General features: G+C 41.4%; 2 protein-coding genes and 1 pseudogene across 6 annotated transcripts in view; all 3 read left to right on the top strand.

Annotated features, from left to right (window-relative positions):
* The window catches only part of ERLIN1 (ER lipid raft associated 1), a 41,897-nt gene extending 37,769 nt beyond the window's left edge, over positions 1 to 4,128 (top strand). For both annotated transcript variants that reach the window (XM_006067609.4, XM_044935399.1), the window contains 2 exons: positions 341 to 420; positions 1,860 to 4,128. In XM_006067609.4, the coding sequence (XP_006067671.1) occupies positions 341 to 420; positions 1,860 to 2,081 (302 nt within the window). In that variant the 3' untranslated portion in view covers positions 2,082 to 4,128. The remainder of the gene's footprint in view (positions 1 to 340; positions 421 to 1,859) is intronic.
* A 150-nt stretch (positions 4,129 to 4,278) lies between these two features.
* LOC102398955 lies at positions 4,279 to 11,548 on the top strand (annotated as a pseudogene).
* Positions 11,549 to 12,241: 693 nt separating this feature from the next.
* The window catches only part of LOC102398418 (cytochrome P450 2C23), a 30,463-nt gene continuing 19,551 nt past the window's right edge, over positions 12,242 to 23,153 (top strand). The window contains exons 1-3 of one of the 4 annotated variants that reach the window (XM_025273918.2): positions 12,242 to 12,531; positions 14,507 to 14,669; positions 20,280 to 20,315. In XM_025273918.2, the coding sequence (XP_025129703.1) occupies positions 12,349 to 12,531; positions 14,507 to 14,669; positions 20,280 to 20,315 (382 nt within the window). In that variant the 5' untranslated portion in view covers positions 12,242 to 12,348. The remainder of the gene's footprint in view (positions 12,532 to 14,506; positions 14,670 to 20,279; positions 20,316 to 23,153) is intronic. The other 3 variants (XM_025273919.2, XM_025273920.2, XM_006067606.3) reach the window with 3 other exon arrangements.

Here is a 23,153-nt window from a genome sequence, read left to right as displayed (position 1 = left end):
TTAACGCCTAGAGCCTGGGTGGGGTATGAGGCTTTGAGTGATGAGGGGTGGTGGAAAGAAGGAACAGCTTCAGGTTGAAAATGAAGTGGGTTCAGATGAACTGAGTTATTTAACTTGACATTGTCAAGAGTATCCCCCTTTGAGAAGGAGCTGTCTGGAGACTGGGATTTGAAAACCGTTAACACTGTTACATGCCTTAGAAGTAAAGTAAATGATTGTAATATCAGGCAGTGGATAAATGGGCTTCTACTTCAGGTAGAGTCTGAACTTTTGCCCAGAGCTGAGGAAATGGGTTGCACCTTTGCTCTGTTTTAAACACCCTGACTGTTTTGCTTACTAGATGCCGCATTCCTGGCCCGAGAGAAGGCGAAAGCAGATGCTGAGTATTATGCCGCACACAAATATGCCACCTCCAACAAGGTGACTGGCTCTCTGTGCCACTGTCCTAGTAATAGAGTTTGGGTATTTCCTTTCCCTTGTGGGGAGTTCTAACATGATAGAGGTGATTTTATCCAGTGTCAAGAAAGGATGGTTACTATCACAGAATCAGCCATTCACTTCCAAAGGCATATAATGCACATTCTATGAGTAGAGAACTCTGTATGGTTCCATATAAAAGTGAGGAACTAGGAAAAAGGCAAGCAGATATATAAGCCCAGGTTAAGTGCCATAAATGCATTCGTTTATACTGCTGCATAAGAGCTCAGTAATCAGGAAAGTTAAAGGTCTTCTCCTGAAATGACAAGAGTGACAGGAGAGGAGTAAAGTTCATTTGAAATTGCCTCCCAGATAAGGGAGCCCTGGTGGGCAGATGCTGAGCTTGTTCAAGGCAGCGCTTCTCATCAGACAAATTCTTAGCATTTTGGGGTGAGATACTTTTTCATTGTTGAAGACTTATCTTATACATTATGGTATATTTTGCTTTGCTGGCCCTTTCCTACTAAACTATCAGTTTTGCTCACCAATTATTTTAACAATACACACACAGAGCGCACACACACACACATATTTCCAAATACCCCTAATTGAGTAATGCTTGTTTGTTGGATTTTAAAAATGCTATAGCCACGAGGAATTTCATACGTGTACCTTGAGAAAGGAGGTTGGATGATGTATGGGTTAACAGTTTTTGTATAGAGACTGGGGTGAGTTTAAATCTAGAGAGTACAGACCTGTTAGTAGGATTTATTTAATTAAAAGTCATCTAGAACCACTAGTATTCTGAGAAGGAAAGAATATGACCAAGGTTTAGAAAGTATTAATTATACAATAGAGTGGAACAGAGAAAAAGTTGAGAAGGAGGTTGCTAAAGTATATGATGCAGTTTGAAGGGTTAGAATCAAGATTTAAAGTATAGACAGGGCTTTAACTTTTTCTCTTTAGAAAGGAACAACAATAATCTCTATTCAGAAGAAATTTTAAGATATGATAGGTTGTCAGAACAGAGTTGTTAGTACTTTGAAATCCATATAAATTTAGAAATAAACTTAATATATTGGATTGGAGGATGCAGCTCTATAGAAACAGAATAGAATTTGGTCAAGATGAAGGCAAGATGAGAAATTTCAGTTTCCAAACCAGTGATCCAAATCTGTCTTGGGAAGAACTGGCCAGACACAAGTATCAAGACTTTGTCATTGAGGTCAGCCTTAGGCTGAAAGTGGCAGTAGTTTATATCATTTTGAAAAATGCTGTTAATGTGATAGCCACACTTCAAAATGAGAGAGCGTCATTGGTAATGATTCAGAGTTGAGGAATGATACTCAGGAGAGCAATCAGGAAAATCTGCGTTAGGAAAGAGAGAGATGAGTATTGCACCAAAGTGTCCTGATGCCTGTGCTCTTGTTTGCCTCTCACAGCACAAATTGACCCCGGAATATCTGGAGCTCAAAAGGTACCAGGCCATTGCTTCTAACAGTAAGATCTACTTTGGCAACAGCATCCCTAGCATGTTTGTGGACTCCTCTTGTGCTTTGAAATATTCAGATGCTAGGACTGGAAGAAAAGGTTCTCTGCCCTCTAAGGAGGCTCTTGAACCCTCTGGAGAGAGCCCCATCCAAAACAAGGAGAATACAAGTTGATGCAACAGATGGAAATGTTCTCCAGTATCAAGATGTGGCCCAAGGGGTTAAGTGGGAACAATGGTTATACAACTCTTCAGATTTACAGAGAACTCATGCTCTGTCTGTTCTGCCTCTCCTGCGGTCGTCCTGGTTTATCAGCTGATTGCAGGATAGAACTAGCTGTCTGCACCCAGATGGTCTTTTCAGCCGCATTTTATCAACTATCCTGAGTGTGTTACTTTCTAAACTGGTACTCATGAATGAGAGAAAGTCTGATGCTAAGATACTGCCTGCACTGGAATGTTAAACACTAGATATATAATAAGCTGTGTTTTTCTAAGCTGAAATCTATTGAATAATGTTTACATTGGTCCCTGGGGAAATGTGTGTTCAGCCATTCAAGAAATTGGAGGCCAGAGAGAAGATGGCCATAATATGGTAAGTGTAATGAAGACTGATTGCTTTGGGACCCAGGCTCTCTCTTTGGGGTCCAGTCCTGGCATTCATCCCTGTGATTAGCATCTAGTCCACAGAAGTTCTTTAGGAAATGATCTTCTGCTTGAGCAACCATTTACTTGATAAGATTCTCACCTGTTTGATTTCCAGTAGTCAAGATGGTGGCCTGCTGGGATGTGCACCATGCCACCCAATCAGAGATTCTTCAGAGAGATTCCTAATCATTAGTTTATTGCTTTAGTAAGCTCAGAGATAGAGCTTGGTTTGAAGTTTGGGGTGGGATGAAACCTTTGCTTTGAACCAAAGCTCTGGGAGACATGCATTCTCCTCCATTAGGTGATGGATGTCTGTGTCACTGCCTCAGGCCATATGTGACAAGGTGCCTGGTTTTTAGCCACAGACAACTCCTTATATGTCACCTCTCAGCTCTGACCAAGAGTGGAACAAAGACTTTAACCAGAAATAGGAGCAGTATCCAGTTCCTAGCTGTTCACTGCACAGTATTGTATCATAACTGCAGGAAGTTTTTATTTTTAAAACTGGATTTGGGGTGCTTTCATTTGCCCCAGTACCTCTGCCTAAAGGTCAAATCCTGGGGCTGCCATGGTTACTAGCCCACAGATTCTCCTTCTGAAATTGTTCAGGAGTCCACAGAGGGTGGAACAAGGAGTAACCTAGAAAGCATCCTTGGTCATCTTGGTCTCTGTCCCTCCTGGCCCAGAGATGCTAAAATCGAAGTTGTTCCCCAGCTTTTACCTCACCTAGGAGATCAGGATTATTCCAGTGACTTCCTGGGCAGCCAGTGGATTTAAATTTCCATGGGAGGCTGGTAAGAGTGAGCCTGTGGCTATGGGAGATCTATTTCATCTGGACCTTTTTTACCTTAAGATTAAGTTTCCTGAATCAGTGTGCCCTATAATTAGGCCAGAGTTTATGCAGTTTTAAGACACCTTTTATGTATGCTACATTCAAGCCAGACAGAAAATTCATGGGACCACTTCCAGAAACCTTTAAGCTAACTATCAGTCTCATGACAGCCTGTGGGTTGTGCCAAACACTTAATGTGGGAAAGGAATCCCAGATTCAGGGTCTTTTCCCTAGGCCTTATCCTATAAAGGCATTCGTAATATGGAAAGGATTTTTGTTTTTGCTCATTTAATTATATACATTCTCTTTATGAATGAATTTTACATTCTTTAGCCCTCTTTAAAAGGTCTTTGGAACTATATAATAAACTGTCATATATGTTGCTGCATATAAATAATGATTGTTGTGGGAAGTCTGGATCATTGACCTTCATGCTTTCATTCCTAGAGATGTTTCCTATTCCTATGAGCTAAAAGCTATTGCCCCAAAGTGGTGGATGTGGGTTTTCTTACAAGCCACAAGCCGTGGTGGCAGAGTTGAGGAACAGGGAAGTAGCACTGTGAAGTTTTCGAGAAAGGACTTTTGTTTAAACTCTCCATGGAGTGTGCTTCCCTGTGCTCACTGGAGCTCTCAGTCTGTCCCCCCTTCAGGGATGTTCCTTTTGGTAATCTTGAAGTCTAAATTTATATGTGAAATGCTACCTTTTTAAAAAAAGACACTAAATAAAATTATTTTACTATCAGTGATTTGTGTTTTTTCCCATGTGTCTCCATTCTTCTCTGTTGCTTATCTTGCTCCTCAAGCTGTCCTGCCTGTTTCAGCTCAGGGGCCAGTTTATTTATTAGTTTATCTTACTGTAGACACTCTTCTTACACTCTTCCCAGAAACCTCATGTAAGAATTTTGAAAGCAGGGTTTCCATTCTTTGCTGACTCATGGAATTTAACAAGGGACGTTCCGATTCTTTGTGGGATGTAGCCAGCAGCAGAGAAGGGAAGGGGGAGGATGGTGCATTATGCCCCTCAGGGACGGCGCAAGGCCCCTCCCATAGCTAAGGAGGGGAGGGGCATTATCCTGAGGTGGGGAAAGACAAGCTGTGCATCATAACTTTATGGGATCCACCCCATGCTATCCCACATCTGTGGCTACAAACCAGGGAAATTGAATTCAAACTGATTATCCTGTAGGCTTTTGGTAAGGCTTAGAATGAAGTGATTTAGATATAAGTGATTTCTTCTACTCTCTGTGGGGAAGGAATTTTGTGAATGAGATGTTGTGGCTTCTCCTTGCCTTGGGATTAAGTCCGCGATGTTTTCATGCAAGGTTCTTTGGGATTTGCTCCCACTGAGCTCTCAGCCCAGGTGCTTGAATGTACCTTCTGTCCCTTTGCATGTATTACTCCATCCACCTGGTCTACTTTTTTTCCCTTATAGCTCTAACCTTGTTAACTCCTATGGAGTCTTCACTTCTTCAGAGAGAGCTCCTGGAACTGCCTGCTCAGGTCAGACCCCGCATTGCCCTGTTTTTTACTGCATAACCTCACATTACCTGTTCTCACAAATGTTTAGGTCTCTGGGTACAGAGACTGTGGCCACGCTTTTCCCTGGGATAATATCTGTTGCTAATACTTTGCACAGTGCTTGGCACATATGAGTTGGTCTGTTATGTTGCCGGAAAGAACAAAAGAATGAGTGTGAAAGGCAGGTCAGTGAGCAGTGGGGGAGAAAACAAGGACACAGAAGTTAGCTAGAGTGTCCATGTCAGGATTTAGTGTGTGATGATGGAAAATTACATAATGTTCCAACTTGTTGACATGTCCTTACGGAGCTTGTCAGTAGGTTGAGCAAGATCTGTTTATGCACTTGGAATAGTGATTTGCAGTGCTGTTTGTTGGGGTGCACTACTTCACCCAGCCTTTTGGAGTCAATATATGTTTCTGCCTCTGAGTAGACTGTAAGTTCCTGTGATGGACAGAGAGCACAGTGCTGATACAGGTGTATCAGAAAACTCAGATTGAATTATGTCTTCAGCATCAGTGACCTAAGTGATAGCTGGATTTTAACCTCAACCATAGCCCTCCAGGAACATCTCAGCAAGCTGGGCCAGCTTCTCAGCTTTCCTCTGGTCTGTTGTCTTTGTGTAAGCATTTAAAGTTAGTTTATTGTTAATTCATTGCTCACCTCCCCAAAATGCCCATTATTCTATAACTCAGAATGACATTTTACTTATTTTCCCAACCATATTTCTTTGGAATTAGTGCCTTTCATCTTTTTTTCCTATTATCTCCTATCCATTTTTCTATCTTCCATCTGCCATGGGCTGAACGTGTCCCCCTAAAAGTCAGGTCGAAGTTCTAATGTCCCATGTGATGGTGTTTGGAGGTGGGACCTTTGAAAGGTAATTAAGTTGTAAAGGGTGATACTCTGTTTATGAATTAGTACTTTTATAAGAAGAGACACAAGAAAGATGTCTTGCTGGGCCATGTGAGGACATAGCAAGAAGGCCATCTACAAGGCAGGAAGAGTTCTCACCAGACAGCAAATCTGCTACCACTTTGGTTTTGGACTTCCCTGTATCTAGAACTGTGAGAAATGAATGTTGTTTGTTTAAGCCACCAGTTTTGGTATTTTGTTATAGTGGCAATTAGGGTGATTCAGCAAATTAATAGGCAAGTTGTAATAGTGTGGTGAGCACCATAGCAGGCTAGTCACTGGATGCAGGGTGAGGGTCAGTACAGCCTGATTGTTTCTAGGAGGAAATGTCGGGTCTGAGCCAAATATTTTAAGGATACACAGGAGGCAGCCAGCCAACTGAAGAGAAGGATGATGGTGAAATGTGTTCCAGGTAATAGGAGCACCAGATGCTATTTTATTTTAAAATTCAATTCCCTGGGTCTCCAGTGCCAAGCATGCAGTCACCATGTTTTTCACTGCAGGGTTCCTCCCACACTTTGGAAGTTGCAGCCATTCTGCACATAACTCAGATATGTACAAGAATTCATATCCTGAGGGATAATCCTCAACCAATGGAAGAGAGGAGCACAAATGCTCAGAGAGGAGGTGGCCCCTAAAACCTTTTCGATGGAGACAGCAACCCTCCTGACACAACAGGAGAAACAATGTGCTTCAAATAAAGTACAACAAATGTTTGAGTGCCTGGTACGTGCCAGGAAAACTAAATGTGTTAAGTATTAGACCAACAGTGAACAAAACAGTAGTGAATAAGACATAAATTCTTTGTTCTCTTAGAATCAACAGACTCATGGAAAGGTAGATTTTAATCAAAGAATTCCAACTATGATAAGTTTATATAAATGGGAGAAATGTAGTACTAGGAGTATAAAAAAGGAGGAGGAGATAAAGAATGAGAAAGTGTAGCTAGCCAGTTAAAGATCAGGGAATAACAACAAAAATTTTTAACAAAACGAAATTTTTTTATTGGGCGAAGGATCTCTAGATGTTTCTTCGGAGAAGATATTCAAATGGCTAAAATGAACATGAAAGATGTTTAACATCATTAGTCATTAGGGAAATGTTGATCAAAACCTTGATGAGATAGCACTTTATACCCATTACAGTAACTGTAACAAAAAAGACAATAACGAGCATTGGCAAGGATGCGGAGAAACTGGAGACCGCATACATTACTAGTAGTAGTGTGAACTGGTTGGACTATGTGGTGACAGTTCCTCAAAATGATAAACATAGAATTAACCATATGACCCAGCAGTTCCACTTCTAGATACCTACCCAGAAGAATCAAAGCATGCCACACAAAGTGAACTGTGCTTGAAAAGAGTGAATTGTATGTGACTTATATCTCAATAAAGCTGTTATTTTTAAAAATGCTCACATGTGAAGCCTTATAATGTGAAGATCTCAGTTCAAGAACCTTCCAGGAATAGACCAAAGTCTGATAACAGGTGTAACATTAGCAAGAGTAGGAGCACCAAAAAATGAGACTGGTAAGGTGGGTGTCAAGAGGGGAAGAGGAATGTGGTGGGCCTTCTGAGCCTTGTTACATATCAGTGATATTTCCAAAGGTTATAAACCTTCAAGCAAAACATTTCAGGATTTGAAATTTAAAGCACAATAACATTTATATTAGCACCCCAAACTATGAAATAGGTATAAATCTAACAAAATATGTGTCTGTTAAGATCTACATAAGGAAAACTACAGAACTTCAATAAATCAATGAAGAGTTGATATAGATGAGGACATTCCATGTTTGTGGATAGGAAGACAATATTGCCAGCGTGTTAACTTCTTTCTAACTTGATCTGTAGATTCAATGCAATCTCAGTTAAAATCCCAACAGGTTATTTTATGAATATTGACAATGATTCTAAAGCATATATGGAGAAGTAGAATAGATGGTATAATAGTGAAGAACCAATTTGGAGGCCATGACCTAAGTTCAAAACTTATTTAAAACTGCGGTAATCAAGACAGTCTGTTGTTGGCAAAAAAAAAAAAAAAAAAAAAAAACCGTACAGAGACAAGTAGATTGGTGGGACAGAAAAGAGAGTCCAGAAATAGACCCACATAAATATAGTCAGCCAGTCTTTGTCACAGAACAAAGGCAATGCAATGGAGAAAAAATAGTCTTCAACAAGTTGTGCTGGAATAACTGGACATACGCATGCAAATATACCACTCTGGTTCAGGACTTAATAGAGGCAGGGAGTATATGAGAACTCTGTATCTTCTGCTCAATTTTGCTATAAAACACCTCTAGAAACAAAATCTTAGTAATGAAAGGTCTATGAAAAATCTACGAATTAAAAAAAAAAAAGCACCTTTTAAGGTTTTTAATTAGGGAAACTGATTAGGTAACTTGAAAACTGCCCTTTCTGAACATGTTTACCAGTCCAACGTTTTCAGGCATTTCAAAGTCCATAATTGACCTCATTGTGGAATGTCTGCAAACAAATGTTTGCAAGCAACTCAGGATAATCATCAGTGGATGCTGATTTCACAGAAGGTTCTGGAAGGACTACAGCAATGTATATGAAAGTGTTAGTTGCTCAGTTGTGTCTGACTCTTTGCAACCCCATCGACTATAGCCCACCAGGCTCCTCTCTCCATGGAATTCCCAGGCAAGAATACTGGAGTGGGTAGCTGTTTCCTTCTCCAGGGGATATTCCCAACTCAGGGATCAAATCTGAGTTTCCCACATTGTAGGCAGATTCTTTTACTGTTTGAGCCACCAGGGAAGCCCATGTATATGTATACAAATATGTATATGGGCTTCCCTGGTGGCTCAACTAATAAAGAATCCACTTCCAATGCAGGAGACCTAGGTTCAGTCCCTGAGTTGGGCAGATCCCCTGGAGAAGGGAATAGCTACGCACTCCAGTATTTTGGTCTGGAGAATTCCATGGACTGTATAGTCCATGGGGTCACAAAGAGTGGGACAGGACTGAGCAACTTTCACGCTTCGAGCTAATTACCTCTACCTAGGTTCCTCATGCCCAAACCTATCACTGGCTGTGGCTCCATGCCAGCTTATTAGCCCCACATCTAATGCATATATGAATGCAGCCTAATAAGGTTGTTTAATGGAAGCAAATAGCCTGCTATGGAAAAATACAGAGAGTTCTGGAATTAGTGAAAAATAGTAAAGTTGAAACAATGAATTTTAGTGCTAATTTGGCTCCCACTTCTTTTCTTCAGGTTTTCCTACATCAGTGCAAAGGTGATACTTTCCTCTTCCACCTGCTTGTTGAGGGCAGATTGCATTTCCCATAGCAAACCACAACTATATCTCTCACCCCTCATTCTCTTCTGTAGTGTGCCCACCACCACTTTCCCCATCAAGAAAGGAAACCTAATTCCTGTCCGTTTGGATTGGGGTTGGCTTTTGGGAATTACTTGCAATGAATAAAATGGTTCTAATGTTTTCTATAATAAATAGTAGGAAACCACAGTAGGTTTTTTTAGATTTTGAAAAATTTATTATAACAAATTTGCCATAAAATAATGTCTAGATTCTGAGACATTACTATTAATAGTAAGATTTATCTCAAAGAATAAGTCAGCAAAAGCATTAATTATCTTAAATGCAAATACAAACGAGAACATTTATCAAATACCAACTAGGTAATTGTTTTCTTTATTATGGTAAAATATACATCAAGTATATCATTTTAACATTTTTAAATGTACTGGTCAGTGGCATTAAGCACAATCACAACTTTGTACAATCATCACCATTATCCATTTCTAGAACTTTTTAAAAAATTCGCTATATTAACAGAAGTTTTTCCACAAGGCCTTTTACTGGTTCGTGGGCTGATGAAACCGAAAGTGCGGTGTTGTGGCTGCTGCCAGGAGTGATTCTCACCTTCACCTGTGCCAGTCCTCGCTATGAACAGAAGAGCAGATTACTTGGTTACTGAGGAAGAGATCAGTCTCACCAGAGGACCATCAGACCTGGGCTTCAACATCATCGGTGAGACAGATCAGCAGTATGTCTCCAATGACAGTGGCATCTTCGTCAGCCGCATCAAAGAGAACAGGGCTGTGGCCCTGGATGGGTGGCTCCAGGAGGGTGATAAGATCTGCTTGGTCAATGGCCAAGACCTAAAGAATCTGCTGCACCAGGATGCCTTAGACCTTTTCTGTAATGCAGGCTATGCTGTGTCCCTGAGAGTGCAGCACAGGTTACAGGTGCAGAATGGGGCCAGTTGAGTTCAGTCACTCAGTCGTGTCCGACTCTTTGCTACCGTGTGAATCGCAGCATGCCAGGCCTCCCTGTCCATCACCAACTCCTGGAGTTCACCCAAACTCATGTGCATCAAGTCGGTGATGCCATCCAGCCATCTCATCCTCTGTCGTCCCCTTCTCCTCCTGCCCCCAATCCCTCCCAGCAGCAGAGTCTTTTCCGATGAGTCAACTCTTCACTTGAGGTGGCCAAAGTATTGGAGTTTCAGCCTCAGCATCAGTCCTTCCAATGAACACCCAGGACTGGACTGGTTGGATCTCTTTGCAGTCCAAGGGACTCTCAAGAGTCTTCTCCAACACCACAGTTCAAAAGCATCAATTCTTCGGCGCTCAGCTTTCTTCACAGTCCAACTCTCACATCCATACATGACCACTGGAAAAACCATAGCCTTGACTAGATGGACCTTTGTTGGCAAAGTAATGTCTCTGCTTTTGAATATGCTGTCTAGGTTGGTCATAACTTTCCTTCCAAGGAGTAAGTGTCTTTTAATTTCATGGCAGCAGTCACCATCTGCAGTGATTTTGGAGCCCCCCAAAATAAAGTCTGACACTGTTTCCACTGTTTCCCCATCTATTTCCCATGAAGTGATGGGACCAGATGCCATGATCTTCATTTTCTGAATGTTGAGCTTTAAGCCAGCTTTTTCAGTCTCCTCTTTCACTTTGATCAAGAGGCTTTTTAGTTCCTCTTCACTTTCTGCCATAAGGTTGGTGTCATCTGCATATCTGAGGTTATTGATATTTCTCCTGATAATCTTGATTCCAGCTTGTGCTTCTTCCAGCCCAGCGTTTTTCATGATGTACTCTGCATAGAAGTTAAATAAGCAGGATGACATTATACAGCCTTGATGTACTCCTTTTCCTATTTGGAACCAGAATGGGCCCATAGGACCTCAAAGTGAAGGGGAGCCAAGTGGTATTAGCCTAACTGTGGTGCTGGTGCCTTTGTTTGCCCTCACCACGGTAGCACCCTGGGCCTTCATGAGATACCAGCAACAACTTTGGAAAACTTGCTTTCTTCCAGTGTTCCCAGAGAAGAAGACACATTTCTCTTTCTCTCACCCTCCTCTCCTGCCAGTCTTCCATAACTTTCCCTCTACATAGCCAGCTTATGATTTAAAGAGACTGCTACCCAACGAGAATCTTCCTATTCAAAATCTCTGAATCCTCATATTCTTATGGGAGAGTAAAGGTATTGTTTGAAGGAAACCTGAAAGAAGGACTTACCTAGAAGAGAGAGTTATATATTTTACTAGGACCGCCAATGAAAGTTCAGCTACAACCTCAAAAATGGGAAAGGTCCAGTCTTCCCATCATCCTGCAGTATTCCTCTTTTTCTTACCTGGCGTGCGTCAAGGATTTTTCTCTTAAAAAAAAAAATTCCCATAAAGAAAGCACCAGATTGTTTCACTGTAGTATTTTATCAAACTTTTTAGGAAAAATAACACGAATCTTTTAATTAAAACTTTAAAAACTCATTTATTAAAAAGAAAAAAATGAAACATTTGCCAAATTACTTTATCTGGCTATCAAATCTGATGTTAAAACCAGACAAACACATTACAGAGAACAAAATTGCAAACCAATACTCTACATGTACATAAGTACAAAAATCCATAACAAAGTAATGGCAAATCGAATTCAGAAAACAAAAATGTTTTACTACATTATGAGAAAGAAGAGATGTCCATCCTAGGAATATAAGGTTAGTTTAACACTTTTAAAAACAATCATTACAGATAGCAATTTAAAAATTTGGTTAGCTTTTTAAAAATTATTGAAGTATAGTTGCTATACAATACTACACATTACAGGCATACAATATAGTGGTTTGCAAATTTCAAGGGTTATACATTTTATAGATGTAAAATATTGGCTATATTCTCCATGTTGTACTATATGTCCTTGTAGTTTATTTTATACCTCAAAGTTTGTACCTTGAAATCCCCCAGCTTTATAGTTAATGTATTGTTAGTGCTGAAAGGAAATAGTACATGTAATGGAGAGGCTTAAAAAATCAAAAATAGCAGATTTTGTGAATGAGAGGTAGGAAAGATATGAATCCATCCCAATCTCAAGCTTCAGGAAGGTAAATACGACCCAAACCAGTTCCAGGTTGGTTGGTTCCTAAGTCCAAGAACTCAGACCAGCCTTTGACTTAGAGATCATACCCCGGGTGTGTACGAGACTTTGCTAACAAGCAACCCAAACAGTTACTAACACCGAGTAATCAAGATGGAACGACTGGAAATCACTACTCTTGCTCTTGTGATTTGTGTCACTTGCCTGGTTTTTCTTTTTGTGTGGAAGAAAAGTCACAAAGGTTTGGGAAAGCTCCCTCCTGGTCCAACTCCCCTTCCCATCATTGGGAATCTGATGCAACTAAACCTCAAGGACATCCCTGCATCTCTTTCCAAGGTAAGGGGGTTTGATTAGGGGCTGGTCATCTCCAGGTAAAGGGGAGTCACCTTCAGATTATCTTTGTGTCATCTTTAACTTTTCTTATTAATAGTTTTACTCACTGCTAAGGCACTTTGGTGTATCTATTTCTGTATTACAAGACAGATGTTCTCCCCCACCCCCTTTATTTTTTTCTGAATTGGATCGCTTTAGAGGTGACAGTGAAGTGTGTTAACCTGACCTGAGATACAGATTGAATTCTAGTGAATGGGAAAATTCTGAAGTCAGAACATATTTTAACCAAAAGTCTTCTAAACCTCTCTGCATATAACACTAACCAAAAGACAAGCAAATGTAAAAAAAAAAAAATGTAAATAATGTCCTTTTATGTTATTATTACTATTTCAGACTAATCTATGGGATAATTTTTGATCCTCCTTTTGAAGAGTGATCCTCACACCTTTCTCTGACACAACTCAGCTCTGCTCCCCAACTGACATTCACTCCTTTGAGTTCATTGTACAAGTATACATTCTCCAAAAATTCCCTAATTACCATCATCTGACCTATGAATAAAGAAAGTACAATGTGCACACACACACACACGAATATTATTTCCCCTTAATGAAGGAGGAAATCCTGTCACTGACAGCAACATGGATGAACCTGGAGGATATCCTAAATTATAGAAGCCAGACACAGAAGGACAAATACTGTATGAACTCACTCACATGGGGACTCTAAAATTTAGAGTCATAGAAGTAGGGAGTAGAATGGTGGTTGCCAGGGACTGGGAGAGGAAGAGAAATAGGGTGATGTTCAATATTGCTGTAAAAAAAGGAAAGTCAAGTTGCCATAGCTAAAAGGGAATGGAATCCAGTGCATAAGCTGGAGGATTGGGCCTTTTTCGGGGCATGGAGAGTCATTTATATTAACAGATAACTATGTATATGGGTACAGATTCAAGTGAACAAGAAGCTATGGTAGCAGCACGTGGACATTCTCTTCCTTCTGTTATCTCTGTGAAATAGGGAGCAACATCATCAGCTGAGGGTGAGGTTGGAAGAGAAGGGCCTGATATTTTGTGCCCCAAAATACAGAGAGACACTCCTTCAGAGGAACCAAGAAAGTAGTTTCATTTTCGTTGGACAGAGAAAACAGAAAGTAGCAAAATTCTCTACCATTTAAGTGTAAGTTTTAAAAACTGTAGGAAAGGCATAAAGAAAAAAGAGGTGGCAAGTTCAGTAAGTTTTGCCATTTAAGAATTTTACTTAAAAAAATGGAGGATTGTAATATGCATATGGATCTTTAAATGTAATTTTATTTTTGTTCAACTATTTAGAACATGAACATGTTTCCATGCCATCATACATCTTCACATAAGTACTTTCAAATGGCTACTTTAAATTCACATGCATGGATGTAAAATACATTTGAAAACAAATCCCTAGCTGGCAGCTGTTTTAGTACTCTATTTTTCCCCTTGACACAACGCTATCATAAATATGTAATTGCATTCTTTTTAATACCTACTAAGTAAGCTCTCTTTGTCTTGTCATGGCTGCTTCCTTCTCATCTTTAGTTTTATCTTAAACGTCACCTCCTCATAGAATTCTCATCTATTTTGTTAAGTTTTCCCATTATCATCTAGCATAAGTACATTCTTTACCACTTTCATAGAATCATGTGCAGCTTGTATTGCAAAGGTGGTTTGTTTTGCACCTGTTACTTCCACTAGACTCTAAGTTCCGTGAGGGTTCCCTGCACAATGTCTGACAGAATATAATTGCTTAGTGAATATTTATATTGCTCAATGGTTGCCTGTATAGATGAAGGAAAGAATGAATCCGTGACTGTAGCCCAGGTTAAATGACTGAAAGGAACTTAATGGAGCAAAGTCTAAGCTACGTGTGAATCATTAGTTAATTCCCACTGAAGCTTCCAATGGAGAGATTTCACAATAGCCCTTATAGTTGTTTGCATCTCTTTACAGTTGGCCAAACAATATGGCCCTGTTTACACTCTGCACCTTGGATCCCAGACCACTGTGGTCTTACATGGATATGAAGCGGTTAAGGAAGCTCTAATTGACCAAGCTGATGAATTCCTTGGCAGAGCACGTTTACCTATTATTGACGATACCCAGAGAGGATATGGTATGTTTCAAAATACAAGTTAATTCTTTTTAGCAAAAACGTGTGATTAACCTAATGAGTATCTGTTTTGCAACAAGCGATAAATTAGATGCTGCAATACTGCACTGCAATTCAGATACTAACTACTCAGAGTTAATCCATACTCCATATGTTAAGTATGTGTGTGTCTCTGTGTGTGTGTGTGTGTGCACGCGCATGCTAAGTCGCTTCAGTCATGTCCCATTCTTTGTGACCCTATGGACTGTGGCCTGCTAGACTTTTCTGTTCATGGAATTCCTCAGCCAAGAATACTGGAGTGGGTTGCCATGCCCTTCTTCAGGGGATCTTCCCGACACAGGAATCAAACCAAGGTCTCGTGTCTCCTACAATGGCAGGCAGTCCTTCACCACTAGTGACCACCTGGTAAGCCTTACGTTAAGGGCATAATTCTCCAAAAGACTACCCTTGCTTCTGAATCAGCCACAAGTTCAGGGGTTTCCAGATTCAGATCAGATCAGTCGCTCAGTCATGTCCGACTCTTTGCGACCCCATGAATCACAGCACGCTAGGCCTCCTGTCCATCACCAACTCCCAGAGTTCACTCAGACTCACGTTCATCGAGTCAGTGATGCCATCCACCCATCTCATCCTCTGTCGTCCCCTCTTCCTCCTGCCCCCAATCCCTCCCAGCATCAGGGTCTTTTCCAATGAGTCAACTCTTCGCATGAGGTGGCCAAAGTATTGGAGTTTCAGCTTCGGCATCATTCCTTCCAAAGAAATCCCAGGGCTGATCTTCTTCAGAATGGACTGGTTGGATCTCCTTGCAGTCCAAGGGGCTCTCAAGAGTCTTCTCCAACACCACAGTTCAAAAGCATCAATTCTTTGGCGCTCAGCCTTCACAGTCCAACTCTCACATCCATACATGACCACAGGAAAAATCATAGCCTTGACTAGATGGACCTTTGTTGGCAAAGTAATGTCTCTGCTTTTGAATATGCTATCTAGGTTGGTCATAACTTTCCTTCCAAGGAGTAAGTGTCTTTTAATTTCATGGCTGCAGTCACCATCTGCAGTGATTTTGGAGCCTAGAAAAATAAAGTATGACACTGTTTCCACTGTTTCCCCATCTATTTCCCATGAAGTGGTGGGACCAGATGCCATGATCTTCATTTTCTGAATGTTGAGCTTTAAGCCAACTTTTTCACTCTCCTCTTTCACTTTCATCAAGAGGCTTTTGAGTTCCTCTTTCTGCCATAAGGGTGGTGTCATCTGCATATCTGAGGTTATTGATATTTCTCCCAGCAATCTTGATTCCAGCTTGTGTTTCTTCCAGTCCAGCGTTTCTCATGATGTACTCTGCATATAAGTTAAATAAACAGGGTGACAATATACAGCCTTGACGAACTCCTTTTCCTATTTGGAACCAGTCTGTTGTTCCATGTCCAGGTCTAACTGTTGCTTCCTGACCTCCATACAGATTTCTCAAGAGGCAGATCAGGTGGTCTGGTATTCCCATCTCTTTCAGAATTTTCCACAGTTTATTGTGATCCACACAGTCAAAGGCTTTGGCATAGTCAATAAAGCAGAAATAGATGTTTTTCTGGAACTCTCTTGCTTTTTCCATGATCCAGCGGATGTTGGCAACTTGATCTCTGGTTCCTCTGCCTTTTCTAAAACCAGCTTGAACACCTGGAAGTTCACGGTTCACATATTGCTGAAGCCTGGCTTGGAGAATTTTGAGCATTACTTTACTAGCATGTGAGATGAGTGCAATTGTGCGGTAGTTTGAGCATTCTTTGTCATTGCCTTTCTTTGGGATTGGAATTAAAATGGACCTTTTCCAGTCTTGTGGCCACTGCTGAGTTTTCCAAATTTGCTGGCATATTGAGTGCAGCACTTTCACAGCATCATCTTTCAGGATTTGGAATAGCTCCACTGGAATTCCATCACCTCCACTAGCTTTGTTCGTAGTGATGCTTTCTAAGGCCCACTTGACTTCACATTCCAGGATGTCTGGCTCTAGGTCAGTGATCACACCATCGTGATTATCTGGGTCATGAAGATCTTTTTTGTACAGTTCTTCTGTGTATTCTTGCCATCTCTTCTTAATATCTTCTGCTTCTGTTAGGTCCATACCATTTCTGTCCTTTATCGAGCCCATCTTTGCATGAAATGTTCCTTTGGTATCTCTGATTTTCTTGAAGAGATCTCTAGTCTTTCCCATTCTGTTGTTTTCCTCTATTTCTTTACATTGATCGCTGAGGAAGGCTTTCTTATCTCTCCTTGCTATTCTTTGGAACTCTGCATTCAGATATTTATATCTTTCCTTTTCTCCTTTGCTTTTCACTTCTCTTCTTTTCACAGCTATTTTTAAGGCCTCCCCAGAGAGCCATTTTTCTTTTTTGCATTTCTTTTCTATGGGAATGGTCTTGATCCCTGTCTCCTGTACAATGTCACGAACCTCATTCCATAGTTCATCAGGCACTCTATCTATCAGATCTAGGCACTTAAATCTATGTCTCACTTCCACTGTATAATAAGGGATTTGATTTAGGTCATACCTGAATGGTCTAGTGGTTTTCCCTACTTTCTTCAATTTCATTCTGAATTTGGCAATAAGGAGTTCATGGTCTGAGCCACAGTCAGATCCTGGTCTTGTTTTTGCTGACTGTATAGAGCTTCTCCATCTTTGGCTGCAAAGAATATAATCAGTCTGATTTCAGTGTTGACCATCTGGTGATGTCCATGTGGAGAGTCTTCTCTTGTGTTGTTGGAAGAGGGTGTTTGTTATGACCAGTGCATTTTCTTGGCAAAACTCTATTAGCCTTTGCCCTGCTTCATTCCGTATTCCAAGGCCAAATTTGCCTGTTACTCCAGGTGTTTCTTGACTTCCTACTTTTGCATTCCAGTCCCCTATAATGAAAAGGACATCTTTTTTGGGTGTTAGTTCTAAAAGGTCTTGTAGGTCTTCATAGGACTGTTCAACTTCAGCTTCTTCAGCATTACTGGTTGGGGCATAGACTTGGATTACTGTGATATTGAATGGTTTGCCTTGGAAACGAACAGAGATTATTCTGTCGTTTTTGAGATTGCATCCAAGTACTGCATTTTGGACTCTCTTGTTGACCATGATGGCCACTCCATTTCTTCTGAGGGATTCCTGCCCGCAGTAGTAGATATAATGGTCATGTGAGTTAAATTCACCCATTGCAGTCCATTTCAGTTCGCTGATTCCTAGAATGTCGACATTCACTCTTGCCATCTCTTGTTTGACCACTTCCAGTTTGCCTTGATTCATGGACCTGACATTCCAGGTTCCTATGCAATATTGCTCTTTACAGCATCGGACCTTGCTTCTATCACCAGTCACATCCACAGCTTGGTATTATTTTTGCTTTGGCTCCATCCCTTCATTCTTTCTGGAGTTATTTCTCCACTGATCTCCAGTAGCATATTGGGCACCTACTGACCTGGGGAGTTCCTCTTTCAGTATCCTATCATTTTGCATTTTCATACTGTTCATGGGGTTCTCAAGGCAAGAATACTGAAGTGGTTTGCCATTCCCTTCTCCAGTGGACCACATTCTGTCAAATCTCTCTACCATGACCCACGTGTCTTGGGTGGCCCCACATGACATGGCTTAGTTTCATTGAGTTAGACAAGGCTGTGGTCCTAGTGTGATTAGATTGACTAGTTTTCTGTGAGTATGGTTTCAGTGTGTTTGCCCTCTGATGCCCTCTTGCAACACCAACCGTCTTAATTGGGTTTCTCTTACCTTGGGCGTGGGGTATCTCTTCACGGCTACTCCAGCAAAGCGCAGCCATTGCACCTTACCTTGGACGAGGGGTATCTCCTCACCACCGCCCCTCCTGACCTTCAATGTGGGATAGCTCCTCTAGGCCCTCCTGCGCCTGTGCAGCCACTGCTCCGGGTAACTCCTCTCGACACCACCCCTGGCCTCCGGCGTGGGTTGCTCCTCCTGGCTGCAGCCCCTGGCCTCGGGCGTGGGGGCGTGGGGTAGCTCCCCCCAGCCGCCCCTGACCTCGGACACGGGGTAATTCCTCTCGTCGCCGCCCCTGGCCTTGGGCGTGGGTTGCTCCTCCCAGCCGCTTTCTAGTTTCTTCACCACTAGTGACCACCTGGTAAGCCTTACGTTAAGGGCATCATTCTCCAAAGGACTACCCTCGCTTCTGATGTCAGCCACAAGTTCAGGGGTCTCCAGATTACCCACACTTATAACCAGCTGGCTAAAATGTCAGGGTTTCCATGACCACCTAGGTTCAATAATTTACTGGAATGACTCACAGAACTCAGGAAGATGCCATACTTACAATCACAATTCTATTACATATGAAAGCTACAAATGGAGAGACCTGTTGGACAAGGTTTAGGAGTGCCCCAGATGCAGAGCTTCTGTATTCTCTTGCAAGGAATCAGAATGCATTGCCCATTCAATGTGTTGGTATATTCACCAACCCAGAATCTCATCAGAGCTCCGGTGTCGGGAGGTTTTTCACTGGAACTTCATTACTTGAGCACAGTTGATTGATTGATTGACCATCTGATAGAACTCAGTCTCTAGCTTCTTCCATTCCTTGAAAGTCCTAAGGTCGGGCTGATATCACTTGGGTGAAAGCTTCAGTTCTCTAAATACAAAGTTCATCTTTCTGGCATGGCCAACTCCATCTTGACACTGTTTAGGAATCTACCATGAGTTACCTCATTATCATAAACTCAAGTGTGATCCCAGAGGCTCAGCATGAATAACAAACTTCTGTGTTAGAAATGGGAAAATCCAAGGATTTAGAAGCTGTGTCCCATGAATGGGGACAAAAAACAGATTTTTTAAAAAAAAATTGTACAACAGATACTCTGATAATTCTATTGAGATAAACATCAAAAACAGACTCCAAGTTCCCTTTAAGATGAATCTGCAAATATGATTGTGATTTTTAAAAAAGCAATCTGGGAACATTTTGAAAATAAAAGTTGTTACCCAAAGGTCGTACGATTTAGAGAGCCATGCTTGGGGTGTCATTTCACGGGGTACAAAGATTGCAGTGGCATAGTGGCAGCAACAACAGATGACTAGGTTCAGAAATGACTGTGTTTTCAATGTCAGCTCCTGGTTTGGGGCTGGTGGGATGGAGAGGTGGGAGTGAGGGGGTGGAGAGAGGGTGGTAAGATCAGAGTGGTAACACACAGGGAGCTACAATGGTACTTAGTCAAGTTCAGGTTCTTCAGTGGGACAACAGGCTCACAGATAATTATTTTCTTACTATGTTTCAAAACTTAGACATATGAAGTATTACACAATTAAAAAAAACCTAGGACAGCCTGAAAATCTCCTCTAATCCATTTAAAAATTGTAAAATTGCAAGCCCCAAAGAAATAGAAACTTAATTCTTTTCAAAGCATATTTATGAATAATTAATTAAATATTATGCAGTGTACTAAGTGATGAAAGAGTACCAATTTTTAATCTCTCTTACATTAGATATACATGCTTACCTAAAGAAGCAACCAAACCTTCCCTCTATTTCTTCCCATTTTTTTTTAAAAACAAGTTGATTACGTTGGCTGTGTGAGGTTTGGAATTAATTTTTTATCTGTTTATATTTGTATCTGCAGAATCTTCGTTGCTGTACAGGCTTTTCCCTAGTCGCAGTGAGTGGGGGCTGCTCCTCGTTGTGGTGCGTGGGTTTCTCACTGCAGTGGCTTCTCTTGCTGTGGAGCACGGGCCCTGGGGCACGTGGACTTCTGTAGCTGCACCGTGGGCTTAGCAGTTGCAGGTCCTGGTCTCAGGGCACAGGCTCAATACTTGTGGTGCACGGGATTTTTCGCTCTGTGGCATATGGGATATATTCCGGATAGGCATTGAACCAATGTCTCCAGCATTGGCAGGCAGACTCTTTACCACTACCACAAGGGAAACCCTGAAATTAATTTTTAACTGGAGCAGAAGGTACTGGGCTGGATTGAGCTCAGTTCAGTTCGGTTGCTCAGTCGTGTCCAACACTTTGCAACCCCATAAACTGCAGCATACCAGGCCTCCCTGTCCATCACCAACTCCCGGAGTTTACTCAAACTCATGTCCATCGAGTCGGTGATGCCATCCAGCCATCTCATCCTTTGTCGTCCCCTTCTCCTCCTGCCCCCAATCCCTCCCAGCATCAGGGTCTTTTCCAATGAGTCAACTCTTCGCATGAGGTGGCCAAAGTATTGGAGTTTCAGCTTCAGCATCAGTCCTCCCAATGAACACCCAGGACTGATCTCCTTTAGGATGGACTGGTTGGATCTCCTTGCAGTCCAAGGGACTCTCGAGAGTCTTCTCCAACACTACAGTTCAAAAGCATCAATTCTTCGGCGCTCAGCCTTCTTCACAGTCCAACTCTCACATCCACACATGACCACAGGAAAAACCATAGCCTTGACTAGACAGACCTTTGTTGGCAAAGTAATGTCTCTGCTTTTTAATATGCTGTCTAGGTTGGTCATAACTTTCCTTCCAAGGAGTAAGCGTCTTTTAATTTCATGGCTGCAATCACCATCTGCAGTGATTTTGGAGCCTAGAAAAATAAAGTCTGACACTGTTTCCACTGTTTCCCCATCTATTTCCCATGAAGTGATGGAAGTGGGTGCCATGATCTTAGTTTTCTGAATGTTGAGCTTTAAGCCAACTTTTTCACTCTCCTCTTTCACTTTCATCAAGAGGCTCTTTAGTTCCTCTTTACTTTCTGCCATAAGGGTGGTGTCATCTGCTTTTCTGAGGTTATTGATATTTCTCCCAGCAATCTTGATTCCAGGTTGTGTTTCTTCCAGTCCAGCGTTTCTCATGATGTACTCTGCATATAAGTTAAATAAGCTGGGTGACAATATACAGCCTTGACGTACTCCTTTTCCTATTTGGAACCAGTCTGTTGTTCCATGTCCGGTTCTAACTGTTGCTTCTTGATCTGCATACAGGTTTCTCAAGAGGCAGGTCAGGTGGTCTGGTATTCCCGTCTCCTTCAGAATTTTCCACAGTTTGTTGCAATACACACAGTCAAAGGCTTTGGCATATATAGTCAGTTTTTCTGGAAATCTCTTGCTTTTTTGATGATCTGGCAATTTGATGTTGGCAATTTGATCTCTGGTTCCTCTGCCTTTTCTAAAACCAGCTTGAACATCAGGAAGTTCACGGTTCACATATTGCTGAAGCCTGGCTTGGAGAATTTTGAACATTACTTTCCTAGCATGTGAGATGAGTGCAATTGTGTGATTGAGCTCAAGAGGGGGAAAAATTGCCATTTTCACAACTCTGAGAATTTTGGTTTTTCAACCTTCCTATAAAATTATTGTTACAGGCTTCTCACTTGCCTGTAATGCCTGTAATGGTGATTGGTTGGTTTAGTCACTAACTTGTGTCCAACTCTTGTGACCCCATGGACTGTGGCCTGCCAGGCTCCTAGCCTATGGGATTCTCTAGGCAAGAATACTGGAGTGGGTTGCCATTAATTCAGCTTTTCTTTTCCTAAAACTTTCTATCCTGGAAAATAACAAAGAGAAAAGCCATTCACTGGTATTTTAGTTTTCCTTCTGCATTAGTTTCCTAGGGCTGTCATAATAAAGTACCAAAAACTGGGTACAAACCTTAGGATGACAGAATTTTATTGTCTTACAGTTTTGGAGTCTAGAAATCTGAGATTAAGACGTTAGTGAGGTTGGTTCCTTCTAAGAGCTGTGAGGGAGAAAAGGTTTCATGCTTCTCTCCTAGCTTCTTGTGCTTTTCTGGTAACCTTTTTTGTTCCTTGACTTGTAGATGTATCGCCTTAATCTCTGATTCATGTTCACATGGCATTCTCTGTTGTTTGCATGTCTCTGTGTCCAAGTTTCCCCTTTCTAGAAGCATACAGTCATGTTTAAGCATTCTTTGGCATTGCCTTTCTTTGGGATTGGAATGAAAACTGACCTTTTCAAGTCCTGTGACCACTGCTGAGTTTCCAAGTTTGCTGGTATATTGAGTGCAGCACTGTAACAACATCATCTTTTAGGATCTGAAATAGCTCAACTGGAATTCCATCACCTCCACTAGCTTTGTTTGTAGTGATGCTTCCTAAGGCCCACTTGACTTCGCATTCTAGGATTTCTGGCTCTAGGTCAGTGATCACATCATCATGATTATCTGGGTCGTGAAGATCTTTTTTGTATAGTTCTTCTGTGTATCCTTGCCACCTCTTCTAACTGTCTTCTGCTTCTGTTAGATCCATACCATTTCTGTCTTTTATTGTACCCATCTTGGCATGAAATCTTCCCTTGGTATCTCTAATTTTCTTGAAGAGATATCTAGTCTTTCCCATCCTATTGTTTTCCTCTATTTCTTTGCATTGATCACCGAGGAAGGCTTTCTTATTCTCCCTGCTATTCTTTGGAACTCTGAATTCAAATGGGTATATCTTTCCTTTTCTCCTTTGCCTTTTGTGTCTTTTCTTTTTTCAGCTTTTTGTAAGGCCTCCTCAGACAGCC

This window comes from Bubalus bubalis, chromosome 23 (assembly GCF_019923935.1).
Source record: "Bubalus bubalis isolate 160015118507 breed Murrah chromosome 23, NDDB_SH_1, whole genome shotgun sequence".
In the NCBI taxonomy this organism is placed as follows: Eukaryota; Metazoa; Chordata; class Mammalia; order Artiodactyla; family Bovidae; genus Bubalus; species Bubalus bubalis.
The sequence above is the reverse complement of the archived record's forward strand: the minus strand, read 5'-3'. Positions and strand labels throughout refer to the sequence as shown.